The 19,872-nt window shown below is 32.7% G+C and overlaps 2 protein-coding genes across 2 annotated transcripts; both read left to right on the top strand.

Moving 5' to 3' along the window:
- The first annotated feature begins 590 nt into the window (after positions 1-590).
- Positions 591-3,457, top strand: LOC110710203. The gene is made up of 5 exons (XM_021888475.1): positions 591-975; positions 1,768-1,903; positions 2,107-2,255; positions 2,904-3,061; positions 3,302-3,457. The coding sequence occupies exons 1-5, from the start codon at positions 591-593 to the stop codon at positions 3,455-3,457; spliced, it is 984 nt and encodes a 327-aa protein (XP_021744167.1).
- A 7,272-nt stretch (positions 3,458-10,729) lies between these two features.
- On the top strand, positions 10,730-13,252 carry LOC110710338 (pentatricopeptide repeat-containing protein At1g09900-like). The gene has a single exon (XM_021888622.1). It carries the CDS (start codon positions 11,049-11,051, stop codon positions 12,738-12,740), a length of 1,692 nt encoding a protein of 563 aa, XP_021744314.1. The 5' UTR covers positions 10,730-11,048; the 3' UTR covers positions 12,741-13,252.
- Positions 13,253-19,872: the final 6,620 nt, after the last annotated feature.

The raw sequence follows: 19,872 nt of genomic DNA, 5'->3' as shown, positions 1-19,872 counted from the left end.
TGAATTAAACGTAGAGCAATCTAAGTATACAATACAAAAAATCTTTAATCAAATTATTCAAAAATATTTAATTAGCAAGTTTGACCTGTGCATCGCATAGGCTAAATACTAGTTAAGTACAAATCAAATAAAAAAAATTAAATTAAATTGCTGTTTTTAATTATTTACTGATATTGTCTTCCTTCAAAAAAAAAAAAACCGATTAGAAGTTATTTAATATTTTCCATTCAAATATTAATTTTTTTTTTTTAATATTTTTATTAAATCTATCCGGTACCCTTCATTTCTTCGCATGTAAGATTGTAAGAACGAGGGTAGTTTTCCGTAAGAGAGAAAAAAAAAAAAAAAAAAAAAAACGAGGGTAGTTTATTTAGTTAGTAAAATGGCGGTTATTTACGAAGAGACGCATACATATCAACAGAATTAACTACCATCTCCCGCATTCCCTACAAATATCTCATTCCCCTCCAATTTTCCTTTAATTATACGGAGTACTAAACTACATACTACCATTTTTGTGCATGCATTAAAAATCCATCCACTACATTATCCGTATTTACTCTTACAAACTTACACCCCAACTACAAACCATGGATCCTAATAACAATGATCCTAAACCGATGGACGGTCCCGAGCACTCGAACCCCTGGGCCCCGCCGGTACCACCTACTGATGATGATGATGATCATGCCTTATGGAGTATGCTTGATTCTTGGGTGAATGACCCCGTACCGTTACAAGATATGCCGTTTGTTCAAAGTAATGATCATCACCAAAATGTTGGATTCGACGGCGGTGATGAAGGGAGGGATGTGAGTGTCCAAGGAATGCAACAAGGGGTTGGGACAGAGGATATGACCCCTCAAGATCAACAACAACTACAACAACAAGATCAATTGCCATTGCAAGTAGTGTGGCCTAACCATGATCCTTGTGCTTCTTGTCAAGTGCTTAGAGAAATTACTTTTACAAATGGTATTAATTTCTTTTATTTGATTTACTAAGCTTAGTATTATTGATTCACACTATAAAATGATTAAACAAAAAATTGTGACATTTGTTTGTTAGTTTAATCTTAAATTTGTTTTTCCATTGCATGATCCATTTATATATTCATGTTAAATAGCGTTCTTAAAAAGTGCTTATTTGCTTAGGGTAAGCAAGACTTTGTATAAATATATTCAGTTTGTATTATAGTGAAAATGATTCTATTTGGAATTTCAATTATTAATCGCTTATAATTTTAGTTTTATTTATGTATTTAGATGTCGAAAAATTTTACGTGTACCCAAATGGGCGTCCATTGTAAGTTTGAGAATGACAATATTATTGAAGAAATGTACATCCTCCGGTTTTTTTTACTTGTAACAAAGAAATATTTTGTACTCCTCACAAATAATACCTCTTTATGGCAAGTAATAGTTAACGGAGGAAGTAAACTATATTTTGAAAAGTTATAGTAATACATTTCCTGTAAAGTAATTGTTACAAATTGATGGCATGGATCTTATGGAAAATTACTACTCTTCAGTCGATTGTTTATACTCAGCTCTTTAATAATAAAGAAAACTCTAATTTATTTTCTGTAATTTTGCAATAAATTATGAAGGTTTTTTTTTTTTTATTAAGTAAATCATAAATTATGATTACTGATTAGTTATAAGGTATGGTGGTGATTGAGATTCAGGTTTTTGTTGAGTATGTTTATATACTTTTTAATGCCCTTTTTCTCATGTTATTATCTTTTTAAATAAATTATGTATTAAGATTTTGTGTTACAAGGCACTCATACTACCAAGCTTGTCATCCATGGGAATGTGGGTTTTATATATCATGCACTTTACTACTCCAATTACGGGTTACCACCTTCTGATGATCACATTGGAAATCATCAATTTATCGAGTAAGTTAACAAATTACTCTTGACTATGTTGGTGGTCTCGAGGGTCGTTTAATTTATTATTTTTTCGAAATCAATATATTTATTGGTATAAATGGTTTGGTGGTTAGATTTTAAACATACTCCCTATTATATATCCGTTTCTCTTTTATCATGTAATTAAGTTTGGATTATGATGCTAATTAGATTTGTGCCTTTTGATTCAGTTTTAGCATGCGTTCCTTCGAGGAGACCAGAGAGTATCTAAAAGGCTATATAGCTCATCAGAGACAAAATGGATACATATTGTTGCGAGAACCTATTTCATCATTTTATGAAGCCTTAAGCGTCGGCTTTGATTGGCTAAATTTTGAAGGTTAGTGATCGATTCGATTAATCATATTTAATTTCTAATTACGGCTTAAATTAATACTCTCTCCTTTGTCTTACTAGTTTTTCAATTTTGACTTTTAGTTTTGACATACACATCATTTACAATATTATCTTTAATTTATAATATACAAGTAAAACTTATAAAAGTTGATTTTGAAGATGTTACAATATATATTTAGACAAATCTAATTATGCAGCACAATTTTTTTTTGTTTAATATAGTACATAGTAACATTTGTTTTTATATTATACTAGCTGCTAATATAATAAAAGTAACATTAAGAAACAGAGCGAGTAATATTAATTTTTTTTATAAATTCCTTAGTTGGCGGATCATTTGAAGGAGGAGAGTCTTCTAACCCTTCAAGAATGGAGATGTATGACTCAGACGAGGACAATCAGCAATTGCCATTATTGTATAGGACTGAGCTTTCAATCCAGGTTGCATTAATCCCTTTTGGATTCTCTTTTTATTTTTAATTTTTTATTTTTTTTTAAAACATTATTATATGTATAATATATTGTGTCATCTTTATCACAATTAACGTATTTAATTAATTTAATTATTTAATACTTCGTAATACAGATTTATCTAATATTTATTTGAATGTTGGTTTTTTGGATATGCAAGGTAAACAGAGAGAACGATTGAAGAATATGACACTTGAAGATTTTGCCAAATACTTTGATAGGACTATAAATGATGCAAGTGTGGAATTACACTTATGTGCCACTGTTATTAAAAAGAAACTTCGTTCTTTCGAGATTGATCGATGGCCTTATAGAAAGGTTAACCTCCTATCTTTTAGAGTTATGTTCAATTCTTGTCCAATCACTAAATTATCATGGGACGACATAATATTTAGTACGTAATCACGTATTATTATATGATTTATATCAGTCACACAAAATACATTAAAAGATGGAACGTTTTTTTAATGCTTTCAGTTTATTGATTGATTATATTTACATTTTTCTATATAACTTTTTGTATAGTTAATTGATGCAATTTTAATGGTAGTGATGTAGGTGAAAAGCTTGCAAGGAAAGCTAACCAATTTAATAGAAAGAACAGGGGGCGAATACAATAGATTAATTAAAATGGAGCCTGAACGAGTTGAGACTGAGATTCAAAAGCTTCAGCAACGAATATCTGATATTCTTAGTGGGAGATTGAAGCCTTAGTGTACAGTCCGTAGTGTAAATTGTGTAATTCTTCAAATTGTACATAAATGTTTATATTTGATGAACGTGTTTTGTTGATAAGTAATTAATATAAAGTGTACTAACAAAATAATCTTTATTCGTTAAATAAGTGTAGCATTATACTTATACTTGTATTTAAGTTTTTGTTGACAAATTAAATGTTTTTGTTTAATTGCATATTTGCATGTCTTCTCTATATGCATTAAGATTTGATCGACTATTGCCTAATCCTACACATACTACAAAATCTCACCGAGTAGGAAATTGAGGCTAAACTTAGAAATTTAAAATTTTCTTCGTGGAGGCGTATGTACCAAGCATGGTACATCCAGCATTTGTAAAGAATATATAGCTGTTTTTTAAAGAATATATGACTGTTTTGAAGATCATATAGCTTTTTTTATAAAGAACATCCAGTTTTATGTTCTTTTTGTATATCTAAAGAACATTCGTAATATTAATAAAGAACATGATAATATTATATTCATTACGGAGTACATTTTAATAGTATGTTCTTTTCACTCTAGATATATGTTCATTACATTTTAATAATATGTTATTTTCATTATAGCTATATGTTCATTACAATTCTATAATATGTTCTTTTTTCTATTTTTTTTTTTTTTTTTTTATAAAATGTATGTACCATGCGCATGGTATATACGCCTCTACAAACCAGACATTGGGCTTAACTTGTACGGAGTAATTAAAAAAAATTGTCAATGGTAGACTATGAGTCGATCATCTTATTATTTACTAGTATAGCACCCGTGCAATGCACGGCTTACAAATCTTGATACACATATTCATTTCACAAAATTTTAAAATAAAATGATTTAATGAGTAATAATGAATTTACTTATAAATATGTCTTAATCATATATTTTTAACCCTCAAAATATTGATATACGAAGTATTACTTGAAAACAACCTCTTTTTTTTTTTTTTTTTTTTTTTTTTTTTTTTTGTTTTATTCTTAAATTGTATGGAAAGATTTGAAAAATAATTCAACTCAAGGAACTGACAATCAATACCCACATTAAGTCATATTTTTTCCCTCATTTTTACTTGAGCCACTGGCCACCTCATTTTTAAATGGGGGATTTTTTTGCGTGGCTGGTCACACCGTGTGGCCGGGATGACTCGAGTTACTTAGTCAGGGGTTACTCGAGTTACTTCTTACCGAGTAACCCCTCAAGTAACCCATGACCGAGTAACTCGTAACCCCTGACCGAACCCCCCGGCCTCGAGTAAATTAAACCCCTGACCGAGTAACTCGAGTAACAACCCCTGACCGAGTAACCCCTCAAGTGACCCATGACCGAGTAACCCCTGACCGAACCCCTCAAGTAACCCATGACCGAGTAAACCCTGACCGAACCCCTCAAGTAACCCCTAAAGTAAACCCTGACAGAGTAACCTCTCAAGTAACCCATGGCCAAGTAACCCCTCGAGTAACCCCTGACCGAGTAACCCCTTAAGTAACCCATGATCGAGTAACTAACTCCTGACCGAACCCCTCAGGTAACCCTTGACCGAACCTCTCAAGTAAACCCTGACCGAGTAACTCGAGTAACTCATGATCGAGTAACCCCTTAAGTAACCCATGACCGAACCCCTCAATAGGGGTGAGCAAAGACCCAGGGTACCCGGTACCGGACCCGGAACCGGTTTGGATCCGTCGGGTCCAGACTCGAATCCGATCTCACCGGTTCCGGGACCGGTTCCAAAATTTCGGATCCGGTTGGAACCGGTTCCAATTTCGGGACCTGAAAATTTGGACCCGGTACCCACTGGGTACTCGGTTCCAGTTATGAATTTTTTTTTTTGTTTAAATATCCATATGAAAATTAGCCTAAGTAAAAATAGCCCAACTTATTCCAAGTTTCCAACCCTAGTTCAAAAATATAATACATTCACACCGCCCACCCCCCTCTCTCTCTCCTCTCTATTCCCTTTATCCTCTTCCCCAACCCCACCCACCGTCCTCCCATGCACTCACCAGAAAACACATTCCCCCTCCCTAAAACCTAATGCCCGACCTCCCCCCACCACCATCCCCAAAATCAACCAAATTCAATTGCTTTAACATACCACAAACATTCAAACCATGCGAAGCAATCATGAAATCAATACCAACACAAAGCAGCAACCAGACATTCAATTACTAACAATTACTCAACATATATTTCAAGCAACAGAAAAGCAAACTAATTGAACCAAACTAGGACGGTGGAGGGGGTTCTAGTGTTATCCGTGGTGGGGCAAGGTCGGGGGTCGAGTTTCGGGGTGGGGGCGTGGATTTCCTGGTGGGGGAGGAAAACGGCGGTGGTGGGGTTGAGGGTTGCGGTGAGCAGGGGTGGGGGCTAGGCAGTTTCTGGTTTTTTTTTTTTAATCATTTTTGTATAAGCCAACCGGGGACCCGGTTCTGGAACTGGTTCCTACCAGTTCCGGTTCCAAATCTGAAAATTATGGACCCGGTACTAACCGGTTCCGGATCCGGTTCCAAAATCTTGGACCCAGTACTAACCGGTTCCGGGACCGGGTCTTTAATTTTACACTGCTCACCTCTACCCCTCAAGTAACCCCAAACCGAACCCCTCAAGTAGCCCTTGACTGAACCTCTCAAGTAACCCTTGATCGATTAACTCGAGTAACCCCTGCCACACGGTGTGGCCAGCCACATATAAAAATTTGCCTTTTAAATGACTATCTCCGTCCTATAACTCGATATATTTTTGGAAAAGTTTACCATTATAATAACGTGATCATTATATATTGTACTTCGTATATCACATAAGTATATTTTCGTATCTTTTTTCTCCTCTATGGCTTCTAAAAACACTTTAAGTTTAACATGAAACTTTTAAAAATAGGATTTTTGATCCCATCACTTACTACCTTGATTTTATTACATGATGAATTCACCTGATCATCACCACACACCTATCGCACCTTCTACAACCAAAAATTTACCCGTTTAAAAAAATTTGCAAAGCCACTAACTTAAAGCTTAGTACGAAGTATAATTTATTTTTTTTCCTAAAATTTTACGAAATGATGTTTAGGCTTGTCAATTATTTGATTATCCGTCTTTTTTGAATTTTATGTAGTCATTTTATATTTTTATTGCATATATGATATGTTAATTTTATATAGTGATTTACCCCCATCCCTTGGTCATTTTTAGGAGTATTATTGGCTCTTTGGAGCCACTTTTATTACTAATATGTGTTTTTTAGTGTTTTCGTAGTTTTGGTACTGTTTTATAGGACATTGCAGATTTGGAGTATTTTCCCGGACTTATGATAAGCCACTACGAGCATTGGAGAATTATGACCATATTTCATAGCCCAGGACCGGTTGGAGTCGTCAAATCGGTGATTAAGGGCTCGGCAAAGAAGAGATCGAGGCAATGGACCAAGTATTCAAGACCCAAGAGGAAATTCGAAATTGGGCCAAGAGAAATAGCCCAAAAGTGAAAAGGTCCAGCTTGCCCGAGAGCTCGCCCGACCGGGTAAGCCCTTGCCCTGAGGCGCGCCCAGCCGGGCGAGGCATGTAGAAGAAAAAGAGGCTTCGCCCTGACGCGCGCCCGACCGGGCGCGAGTGAAGACTAAAGGATCAAAAAGGAGGGCCCGGCCGGGCGAAGCTCCGCCCGACCGGGCGCGTGTTTCTGAAGAGTTTAATCATTTAATTTGTTTTATCTTTTTAGCCTAAGTATAAATACGTTTTATTTTAGGCAGTTAAGGACGTTTTTTTATTCTCATTAGTTAATTTCTAGATTTTTAGTTTTAAGCTTTTGGTGAATACTCTTACTTTCTCTCTCTACACTCTTGAGATTTATACAATTCATCATTTCCGTTTATTTTGGTAACGATTTCTTCCCTTTTTATTTTCAGTAATTTAATGGCTTTGATTAATTATGTCTTGCTTAATTACTTTGATTAGTTTAGATTTAATTATGTGTGAGTAGTTTAATTCTAGGGTTTGTGGGGATCCATAAATAATATGAAGGGGTAGTTTATTATTGTTGATTGTCAATGCTTGATTGATTTCCTATTAATTGATTTAATGCTATGCAATTAGATTAGGCCTGGTTTAATTGTATGAGTTATGCAATATCGATTCGAGATTCGAGAGATGAGAATTGATGTTTAGGCTTAGTATCAATAGGCAGGTTAATTTATAAATGGTTAAGTCAAGAGATGCGATTTAATTCCGGTAGATTAATTCTGTGATTGTAGTACGTAGCGAAAGCCCTTTATGATCTAATTAATTGCTGCATTGATAATTAATTGTTATGTTTTACCCTGGAATATTATTTATTGGTGAACCTATACCCTAGGCCTTTTATTATTGTTTTTCTCCCTTATTTAATTTGCTTTAGTTTAGTTATTAGTTTCTCACAAAAACAATTTGGTTACTTGATAATTTAGATTATATTAATCAATTAGGAATAGAAAGACCCGTTTCTCTGTGGATTCGACCCTACTTCCCTATCTATATTAGTTAGTGGTTTTAGGAATTACTTTTGATTAGGTGATATGACTTTAACCTGTCAATATATAGAATAGTAAATAAAAAAATTAAATATACAAGCATATAAGAGAAGAAAAATAAAATGCATATCATTCTTACATATCACTCGTGACGACATATACAAAATCTACAACATATTTTCTGTGCGGCTGGTCACACCGTGTGACCGCTTGTAAAAAAAACGGAGTAACCCCTATAACACTAACTAACTAACCCCTATCATATTGACAGAGTAACTTCTAAGCCCTGTTCACTTCACCTTATATTTGCTAAAATGAGATTATTTTTACTGAACTTAAATTATTTTTGCTGAACTGAAATTAATTTTAGTGAATTGAAATTATTTTTGCTGATAATTTTTTTTATTGATTTTCTATTATATTTCTTCTTTAAAGTAATTGCTTTTTACTGAACTAAAATTAAATATACCAAATTGAACTTATTTATACTAAACTGAAATTATTTTTTCCAAATATTATATCTTTAAGATGAAGTGAACAGAGTCTTATTATACTTATTTAGTAACCCTTAAATAACAAAGTACAACACTGACAAAGTAACAACTATAACACTAACTGGGTAACCCCTATAACACTAACCGAGTAACTCTATGGTGGTTGGCTACACACATATAAAATTAGTACCAAAATCTATATTAAAAATGAGAATTATAGTTTATCTTATAGGGTGGTACACTTACGTGCCTCATATTTTTTTTTATATGCATTTATATATTTCTATAATGCAAATTTATATACGATAGACAAATAAATTAAAATCATTCTTATGCACACTCAGTACTCATAAATTCATAATAGATAAGTATCGTAGTATCAAGTATAATATTATCATATTCATTCCTTGAACTAACTGTCTAACTAATAATACCCACATCTTAAATATGTAGATTGTAGATATTATGCATGAGTGTATTGTAATATTAGCTGTCAAATAAATGGTTTGATTATAGGTGTAGCATAAATTTAAAATCCTATTATAATACTAAAAGATTTTGGGTTTAGGAATTTTGTAACAAATTATAATTATCGCAAAAATTGAATCAACAACTTTAGTGTGTTGCTGGCCATACGGTGTGGTGAGTTAACACATGAGTAACCGTTGACGTGACCAGGTAACCCCTGAGCGACCGAGTGACCCCAAATCAAGTAACCTTTGACCAAGTAACCCCTGAGTCTCTGATCGAATGAGTAACCCCTGACTGACCGAATAACCCCTGACCAAGTGATCGAGTAACCCCTGACTGACCGAGTAACCCTTGACCAAGTAACCCCGACCATTATTTCAAAAAATAAAGAAATATGGGGCAGCTAGCTATACGGTGTGGCCAACCGCATATGAAAGTTTGTGAAATTGAATTATATACCATATGTAAATTTTTTTATAAAATAGATATGATGTACCTAAAATTATACAATAGAAAATTAGTATTATATCAACATAATTGACTCACAATTTACATCTTTTTAAAACATAAATTAACAAAAGACTACTATTAAACATTTTTGAATCAATCAAAATCAATTTGTAGTATATCAAATAATCAATCATAATTCATAATTTTGTGATCGATTTTTAATTAGTGGTATATCATTTTTATGTATGTATTCTGATAATAGTTTCTAGTCAATTATTTTTTTGATTGATTTTTTTGGTGAAATATCCTTTTTTTTTTTTTTTTTTTTTTAATGTTACATGTTTTTAGGCTAAGATTCACGAAAAATAATCATATCATCTTCTATAAATGAGTATATACAATTTTTATAAGTGTATAAATATGTAAAATAATCAAATTTGAGTAAATGAAAAATATGGAAATGCACTTATCATAATTTTTTATTTAGACCATGTGTTATATAAATTAGTATATTTGAATGATATATGATTGATAATCTACATTATCAATAATATCATTAATTAACAAAACTATAATCTAAACTTGACTAAAATATGGAGGATATAAGATATTATAGATTATTCTATAATATACAATATTATAAATCTTTTACTAATATAATCTATATATTCAATACGTATACATTATATTTCTTCAAAAAAAAAAAAAACTTATACATTATATTGAGTTCCATACAAGAATAAAAACAAAAAAAAAATTCTTAGGATTATGTATGTAGGATAAAAAAAATTATTTACTATAATTAAAGTATAAAAATATTATTCAACATCTTTTACAAAATTAATTTGCTACTTAATATACCCTCGCTTTTCCGAGTTCTATCCATATACAATTTCTAAGGTTAAAGTGGAGGTAGTATATTACGTAATATATTTTATAAATAAAATAATTTATAAATTTAGTGTATTTGAGTGATAATCTACCTTTAATATATAGTCAATTATATCTTTACTAAAATGTAATAGAAACTTAACTAAAATATTCAATATTCATGCGTCAAATATATCAGATTTTATATATTATGAAGATTATTTTATAATATGCAATCAATAAAATTTTTGAGAATGATATACATTCTAACAATAGACAGCTCACAAAAAAATAATAATAATAATAATAAAAAAAAGGTACGTGTCAGCTTTAGAGTTAGTGTACTCTGTTTTAGTTTAGTATAGTATATAGATAGATGTTGTGATTGGACTCTAACATTTATAAGAATGTGGGGATTATGCACGGCACAACTTTTATTGTGTCATGGTCAGTATGTATGATGGTCAAGGAGAAGCAATATTTCCCACCGGTGTCCGAGTGTGCGTGCCTCTCAAGTTATGTTGCGTCTTGGGTCGGGTCTTCGTAGTCCTTGTATCGATCCTACCCATACCCAATCCCAGCCTACCAGGCCTTAACGAATGGTAAACTGGCTGGTAAGTTTTACAACTGCCAATCTGCCTTAATCAATTCACCAAAATGCATGATCGCCATTTTTGAGTTTTTGAGCATTATTACAATATCGAAGAACAGAAGAAACCCAAATCCCATCTTCTCAATTCTTCCTCATTACCCCTAAAAATCACTGCAATTTCGAAGCTCACAACAATGGCTTCCAAGACTCTAACCAGCCAAATTATCTCCTCAAATTCCTCTTCTTCTTCATTGGTGACCGCCATAACCAAAACCCTTCAATCCTTCAAACCCGTCCCTAAAAACGAATCTCAAAACATCCCAAATCTTTCCCAATTTTCCCCCTATTTAAACCCTAATGTAGTCATTCAAGTAATCAACAATCAATCAAACCCTTATCATGCTCTCGTCTTCTTCGACTGGGCTTCTCGCCCAAATCCAAACCCCACAAAATACTGTCACAACTTCCATTGTTATGTCGCCATGTTTGATCTTCTTCTCTCTCATCGACTCTTTTCTGGTGCTACCCAGTTTCTGGAATCCCACAAAAAGCTCTGCGACTTCATGATTGCGAAGATGATCAGAGCTTATGGTGCTGAGCGCAATCTGCGAGGCGCCATTGATTGGTTTTATCGAGCTAAAATGGTGGAAAAAGATGGTAATTGTATTAAATCATGTAATAATTTATTGGGTGTTTTGGTTAAGGCTAATCGGATTAAAATGGCTGCCGCCATTTTTGATCAGGTTATTGCAGAGGGTGTGATTAAGGTTGATGTTATTACTTACACGACGATGATTCGAGGGTATTGTAAAATTGGAAGAATTGAGGATGCACACAAGGTGTTCGATGAAATGCGTTGTAGACCGAATATGGTTACTTATGGGACTATGTTAAGCGGGTTTTGTAAGAAGGGTATGATGGTTGAGGCGAGACAAATTGTTGATAAGATGCTTATGAGTCAGGATTGCTTGCCAAATTTGGTTTCTTATACTACATTGATTGATGGGTATTGTAAGAAGGGTGAGATGGAGGTGGCGATGTTGTGTTTAGATGAGATGGTTGAGCTAGGTATTGCGCCGAATTTGATCACTTATAACGCGATTGTTAATGGGTTTTGTTTGCTTGGTAAGGTTGATGAGGCTAAGAAAATGATGACTAAGATGAGGTTGGATGGTGTAAAGGATGATGTTGTCACGCATACGAGTTTGCTTAAGGGGTTTTGTGCTGCTGGGAAAATAGACGAGGCTGTTAAACATTTGAAGGATATGAGTTCCTTAGGTGTAAAACCTGATGTTGTAGCATATGGAGTGCTTGTGAATGAGTATTGCAAGTTGGAAAAAGCAAACAACGCAATTGCTCTATTGAGGGAGATGGTAGCAAGAGGTATCCGTCCAAGTGTTAGTAGTTTCAATGCTGTCTTACAAGTTCTTGTAGATAGAGGAGAACTCAATGAAGCTGTACTTTTCTTGAAATGGATGCCTGAAATCGGTCTTGCTCCTAACTTCCTGTCGTATTATACTGTTATATCTAGTTTAAGTAAAACGGGGAGAAGTGTTCAACTAGTTGGGGAACTTGTAGATTGTATGCTACGAGATGGTCATCAGCTTGATCATACGACATACAGTTGCTTAATAACGATGTACTGTAAGAATGGTGAATTGGAGAAAGCAGCTCGAATTCTTAGTGATGCTATGAGGGACGGAAATGTGATTAATCTTGACACTTTTGCTGTGTTTGTGGAAGGATACTTTATAAAGAGAAATAGCTCTGAAGCTGAGCAAGTTGCGCTAGAGTTGATCAAAAGATCTCCGGCCAATGTGACAGACGATTATCAAACAGTCTTAAACGAGCTGAAATGCAAATACTTAGATGCTCCCAGTCAGTAGCATTGTTTTGCTCTCAAACGGACTCATGAACACTTTGCGCATGGCTACATAGGCAAGGAGAGTAAGGAAGATTCTGTCTGCTATTGTTCGACTATGCTATAACTGGATGGTTGAGAGATACTAATGCCCTTAGCCGATTTTGGTTGAATGGAATGCAGGGGGAGAGTAAATTTCTGTTCAGACTAAAGAGCGTACTAAAGTAAAGGCTGGGGGAAGAAAGTAGCAGTTGTGCGGATTCAGAATGTCATTGTTGTTTAACCAGTTCTCAACCAAAATCAAACTAACATTATGCTCTAAAGCAGTAGAGTTGAGGATCTTGCTTTCTAACATTTCATCATTTGTTCAGACTTCCTATTAGCTTTATAGAGTATGTGTTACCACTACGTTGATTAAACACTTATTATTAAATACGAATTACTCTGTATTTGCACCAGATACACTTGCTGTTAAAAGTGTGCAGCAGACACTGGATAGAGTGGCATGATATGACTAAGAATCGCAATTTTGTTTCACCTATTAGCGATGGACGTTCATAATTAGGAATAATATTAACCAAAAATCTATTGGTAATAGACTAATGTGACAGATTCTGTAAGCTTTAGGTAGTTTAAGAGGATTTCAGTGCTTTTGATGGTTATGAAGGATATCAGTCAATTTATATACAGAGTACTTCCTTCTGTTAGAAAGCATTTCTTCTGAAATAAGTTGCAGTTTGGGAGCTCTCTGTTATGATCTTTCCTGTGTATTTGGCTATGGCAAACAGTACATATGCATCTTGCTACTTTATCTGCTATTCAATATCAACTTCCTTGTAGTCTCATACCCCTCCAAAAGAACAAGGAACTTCCCATCTCTGTTTAACACTTTCTAATTTAAATCAAGGTAATTTTTACGAATATTTCAAATTAGTATACGTGACTATTATTTTCTGACAAAGGAGCATATACTTGAGGGCTTATGAGGAGTTTGATATGAGGAATAAGAATAAGAGGGATAAGAAGGGCGGATAAAGATAGGGTAGTTTCCCACAAATTTTTATAAGTTTTTTTACATCATTAAACATTTTTGCCATACTTCGTATGACATTGTCCATTAAGGACAGCATAACCTCGGTCCAAACCCTAAATCTATTGGGCTATCCTACCCAATAATCAATTTTAAATGCATATTTGGAGATAATATTGATATAAACATGTAGTCAGAGATAAAACTTACAAAGTTACAAGTATATACTCGTATTTATATATCTTGAAGAGTATCCCTTCCACAACATTCCTAATTCCTTCTAGAGTAGAGGAGGGGGGATGAAGAGTCGAACCTAGGTCATACCTGAGGGAGATGGAGGGACTAACCATCCCTCCACTCCTCTCCTTCTAGAGTTTTATATACTCTTATAAAATGTATTACCTCCGTTTCATATTAATTAAAAAAAAGAGTATTTTTTGTGAGACAAAATTATTTTTTATGCAAATAATGTAAAACAGATATAGTAATATATTTTTCATATCATTCTTACTTCCTTCTATCCAAGTAAGCCAACTTAATCGATTTTCTAATATTTTATCCTTACTAATGACTATAGGTAATTTTAATTTTTCTCCTAATTATCATTTATCGCTATTATACTCATTTGTCTTGACTCTTGACTCTATTCTTGGTACAGAAGTAGGAATGACAACGGATCAGATTCGGATCGGATGGAGTTCCATTCACATATCCACCTGCTTACTTCATCTGCCCCACCCGATCCACCCGCCACCCGCAAAACCCATCACCCAGCCCGCATCCGATCCATCCGTCATCCGCGAGAGAAACGGGTGGATCGGATGCTTAGCAGATGGTGATTATAACTTTATTTTTTATATATACATAAAAATAATTAATGGTTAATAATACATGTGTTGGCTATATTTTAAACAAATATATCAAAATTATCAATGTTATCCTGTAAAAAAAAAATAACATCAAATTTAATAATTTTTAGAAATATATTTAAGAACTACTAGAGTATATAAGGTAAAAAAAAGTTGAAAAAAGAAATTTATATGGGATGGATGCGGATCGGGTGATATACGGATGGCGGATTGGGTGATGGATGGAACGGAGCCCCACCCGAATCCGACCCGATCCGTCACCCGCCCTTCATCCATTTAATGCGAATTTTCGTCCATTTATTTAAATCAGGTGAATCGGGTTTACAGATATCCATTTATAATTGTCATCCCTATATAGAAGAAGTAGTGGTTTTGGCTCTTTTGGGGAAGGGTTATTCTTGTGGACACCTCCTGAGACCACCTCTTTCTTATATAAGTGTAAGTATAGGTTGTTATATTATAATTATTAACCAAATATTCGTTGATCTAGATATGGGACAATGCATTTAGCACAAAGTACATAATAATCTTGTACTATAAATAATATAATAATATTACAGAGTGATCAAATTTTTATTAGTGTTATTCCTAATCTTTGTTAGAGAAAACATTATCACATGATACATTACTATATTTGTCTAATTATATACTTCATCAATTTTATTGTATTTTTTCAAAGAAATTGAAATATTAATGGTAAAATAATACATTGAAATTCATATAGTAAATTAGTAACTAGCTCAATTGTATTGAAATGTTTTTTTCCCACCTACAAAAACGATCTCATAATCATAAATTAAAAATATTACAATTTTTAAAAGACTAAGGAATGGGTTGGGCCCACGGTTGTTCAAGTGTATAGCATAATTTGTTTTTTTCGTCGACCACTTTGTAAATTGCAACTTGCATAATAATGGGATGTAAAACTATAGCAAGTCGGTAGATGTTACCTTTGTCAAATTGTCACATACAATTATACTAGTATTGTACTTTGTATTATACTTCGTACTCCGTACTATTAGCAGAACCAATAACCATCAATTTAATGTACTCCCTCATTTGGCAAATAGTTCATATTTCTTGATCATGTCATTGACCAAAAATTTACAAATTACTCCAAATAAAATCATTGGTTGGTAAATGTGGGGGTAAAATTGTGTTTCTTTCTTTTTCAGAATGATTAGTTATTTGGTTTAACTCAAATGTAAATGCATGCATGAGACATTTTTATATCACTGAGATGAAAAAATGTCATATTATATCTTATTAATAGGTCAAAGTTACATCTGACAGTATGTAAATTTACATGTCACCAGATAAACAAATTAAACAATCAATTTAAAGTGTTTTTTATTATACTATAATGTCGTGCTTTTATTCACTTTTGATTGTTGTTTATGTGTTTCCATGATTCTATCTATTATCAATGTGCTTTAAATATAATAATATTAATATTCTTATTATAATATCATGTTCTTTTGTTCCGTATATGTGCTTTTAGTGCAAGAAAGTGTATGCAATTGGGTGTATATTCCCGTATAAGTCATTCGTATTTTGTATAATCGTTATGTGCTCGAGATTGATCAATATCAAATGTTAAGATATACCAAAACATTATTTTAAGAGTACAAGTACAATCGAGCGTCAATAATACATTAAAGAGCTGTAATGGGTAAAGCTACGATCAATGACATTTTGTAATTCATCTATATACTATCTATCTAAATCTAAACATGTAATGATTGTTAAGTTTTTTCACATTAATTTGCACAACAATAATATTGAATAAATTAATTAGGTAATCAATACAAACAAGAGAAATAGGCTCAAATTGTCTAAAGTTAATAAAGATCACTATCAATTATCAAACCATACATATCACAAGGGTAGGTGATGAGAATTGATCCCAAAATCTCTTGGAATCAAGAGGAGAGCTCTAACCACTTGAGCTACTCCTCACTCTCATTATCAAACCATATGTCAGTGTACTGATATCCATACATATGTTGCATATATCGCGTGCATATAGAACTAGCCATAAGTGCATCTGCGCCTATATATTTCGCATGCATATAGGAGGGCAATCTGGGGTTTTTATTTTTTTTTCATTTGATGTTTCTCTACAGTGGTACATTTTATGTACCATTATACACATGTAGTGGTACTTTTTGTGTACCATTAAAGTATAAGTTGTCTTAATAGTATTTTTTGTGTACTATTATGCATGTAGTGGTACTTTTTGTCATTCTATGTCGTTGAATATTTCCCCCAAAACATCTTCCACTTGTCACTTAATCCTACTACCTGGCGCATTTTTCACCAATGTTTTATTTTTCCTCATGTTCCCATAATTCATAAAAATGTCATTCTATGTGTTTATAAAGCATATAGGCACTATGCGCCAAGAGTAGTAATTAGCTAGCTTAGTATTCATTATTAAAAATTGTCAATAGACACTAATAAGGTACAAGTAGTCGTAATAAATAAATGGTCACTTTTGTTGCTACCTAAGATTCTACCCAATATTATTTTTACTAATTTTAATACAAATAAAATAAATTCTTCCTAATTAAATTTGATTTATGGGATTAATTAAATTGATTTTCACTAAAATCTACGGATTAAGATTAACTTTTTTGAATATTATTTGTAGAGTGGATAAGGGTTTAGCCATATTATATTATTACCCTTTGCAAATGATTCTTTGCACCTGAAAATGTAATCCATGTAGAACATGAATATAGCAAAAAAGCCTCCTTTTTCAGTCATGAGTACATGATTTATATCAGATTGCAGAATGTGGGCAAAAGGTATTTAATGTCTGCTATGGAGTACTTCCTAAGGATAAGGTGAAATTGTGAAATTTTCAGAAAATGCCCATTGTTTTCCTAGACAACTGATGATGAGCCAATGTATTTTATTTGGTGCCCCTAGATTTACACTCACATCTCTTGGATTGTATAAAATAAAAGTTAATATCTTTTTTTAATAATAAATTCAGATCAGATAAAATAAATAAAAATAATTGAACTAAACATAGTCTTACAAATGCTTGTGCATAGACACTCGTTTGGATTAAAGATAGTTAATCTAATTGATGATCATCAGTAATTAAGTTCTTAATCATACTTGTACTGTAATTATTAAATATATTGACTGATTGCTTAACTTAAATTAATATTCATATCATACTTTAATATCTTCACCTCAACAAAAGATAAACTAAAAGGTTTAATTTAAAGATAAGATTAATAGAGATCAGACAAGTAGGTTTTGATTAAGTTTATGATATTGTGGAGTACTAATTTAGCTCTATTAAAAGTCCTGTCATTTTACATTAATATTTTGTACAGTACACTAGCTGCTGGCTAGCTGCCATGGTGTCCCTCCAATTTATCAAGAGTTGGAATAAAGAGTTCGTGTCTCTTTTACATGCCCCAACAATCCAACTAACATGTACACTTGACTCCTCATTCTCCAACCTTTTAGGCTTTAGAAAGTTCTGTATTTTCTTCCTCAAAAAAAAAAAAAAAAAAAAAAAAAAAGTTCTGTATTTTCCTTCACAAAAACATGAGAAAATAAGACAAAATTAATTAATTATAAAAAAAAAAAAAGTGATGAATTACTTACAGATGTTATAATATTAATTTTTAAGGCCTTTTTTCGTATATTGTCAAATAATTTTAGGATGCTTGCTAGATTTACACGGAGTGCGTATATAGTTAAACATGTTTAACTGAAGTTGATCCCAAATCTTGGAAATTGCCCTTAGAACTTTTAACTTACCCGCTTGACATCCAGAATTCTTGATTTCTTATACAAGTATTCTATATTACAAATTCTAACTTAATTTGTCGCCTCTTTCAAGTTTTAATAACTTCCAAATTCTGATATTTTGAAAGTGGTTGATCGATATGACAAACAATAATAGTCTATATATAATTATTGCTCCATAAATTTTGTACGGAGTATTATTTGTCTTTGTGGATATGCTAATTGATGCACTTATGCTTTTAAAGTAACACGTCAAAGGATGATCATGATAAAATTAGGAGTAAATAGAAATTCAAATTACTCTTCAATGAGATTTGGATTATTTTTTAAAACAACAAAACATTGATAATACTTTGAATGATGAAAAATACGAAATGAATTTAGCTAGTTGATTATTAATTGGTGAGATAATTTATAGGGGTGAGCAAACCGGGTACCCGGCCAAAATTTTAGGATCCGGACCCGGAATTGGTTGGGACCGGGTCCTAAAATTTGGAACCGGTACAACCGGGTCCTAAAAGTTAGGAATTGGAATTGGTTCCACCGGGTACCGGTTCCGATTCCGGGTACCCACTTATATATATAAGTGTTGAAATATAATACAAATCATAATATTTTTTTTGGTTTATTTGTACTTTTAGCATTTAATACTTATATTTTTATATACATTAAGCTATTTTAATTATATTAAATATTAATATTTTTTTTTAATTTTACTAATTAGTTACGTTCAACGTATTTTTGTTTTTTAAAATATATTTTGTACAATATATGTTGGGTAACTGGTATACTAGAGCGGAGAGAAAAATCTAGAAGTTTTAGGGTGTTGTTTGATAGTGGGTTTAGAGTTTTATAAGCAATTGGGCTTAGAAATTAAAATGGATTGTAGATAACTCTTTAATTTCTTAAAAACACAAACAATCCACATACTATATCATATACAACCGGGTACCCAGTGGGTACCGGGTCCGAAATTTTAGACCCGGTCCCGGAACCGGTGAGACCAGTTCTGGGTTCGGACCCGGTGGATCCTAACCGGTTCCGAATCCGGTACCGGGTACCCTGGGTCTTTGCTCACCCCTAATAATTTAGACTGAAGTACACCTATTTCTTCGACAAATATTACTTACTCATATTAAAAGTAATTATTGTATTTCAAAAAATAAAATAAAAAATTCAAAGTATTTATTAAGTCAAAAGCTTCTATATAAAGCTTAAAATATCTGTTCTTGAATCTTCTTGATAAAGATGGAAACCAATGACCATACCATGATGGTCAATGGTCATATGATACTTCCAAGTTCTCACTTCTTAGAAGTGCGCTGTTTAAGCTAATTATATATATTAAGAAAGCAACTAGAAAGATTATGTCTTCTTAGTTTAACAATGTATCAATCTCAAAGCTCAAGTTGATGTTAATCATATTACTAATTAAGTAATTAAAGATTAAAACAATGACAACATTGTCTTCTCCAATGCAATGT

The sequence above is a fragment of the Chenopodium quinoa genome, unplaced genomic scaffold (genome assembly GCF_001683475.1).
Source record: "Chenopodium quinoa cultivar QQ74 unplaced genomic scaffold, ASM168347v1, whole genome shotgun sequence".
Taxonomy (NCBI): Eukaryota; Viridiplantae; Streptophyta; class Magnoliopsida; order Caryophyllales; family Amaranthaceae; genus Chenopodium; species Chenopodium quinoa.
The sequence above is the reverse complement of the archived record's forward strand: the minus strand, read 5'-3'. Positions and strand labels throughout refer to the sequence as shown.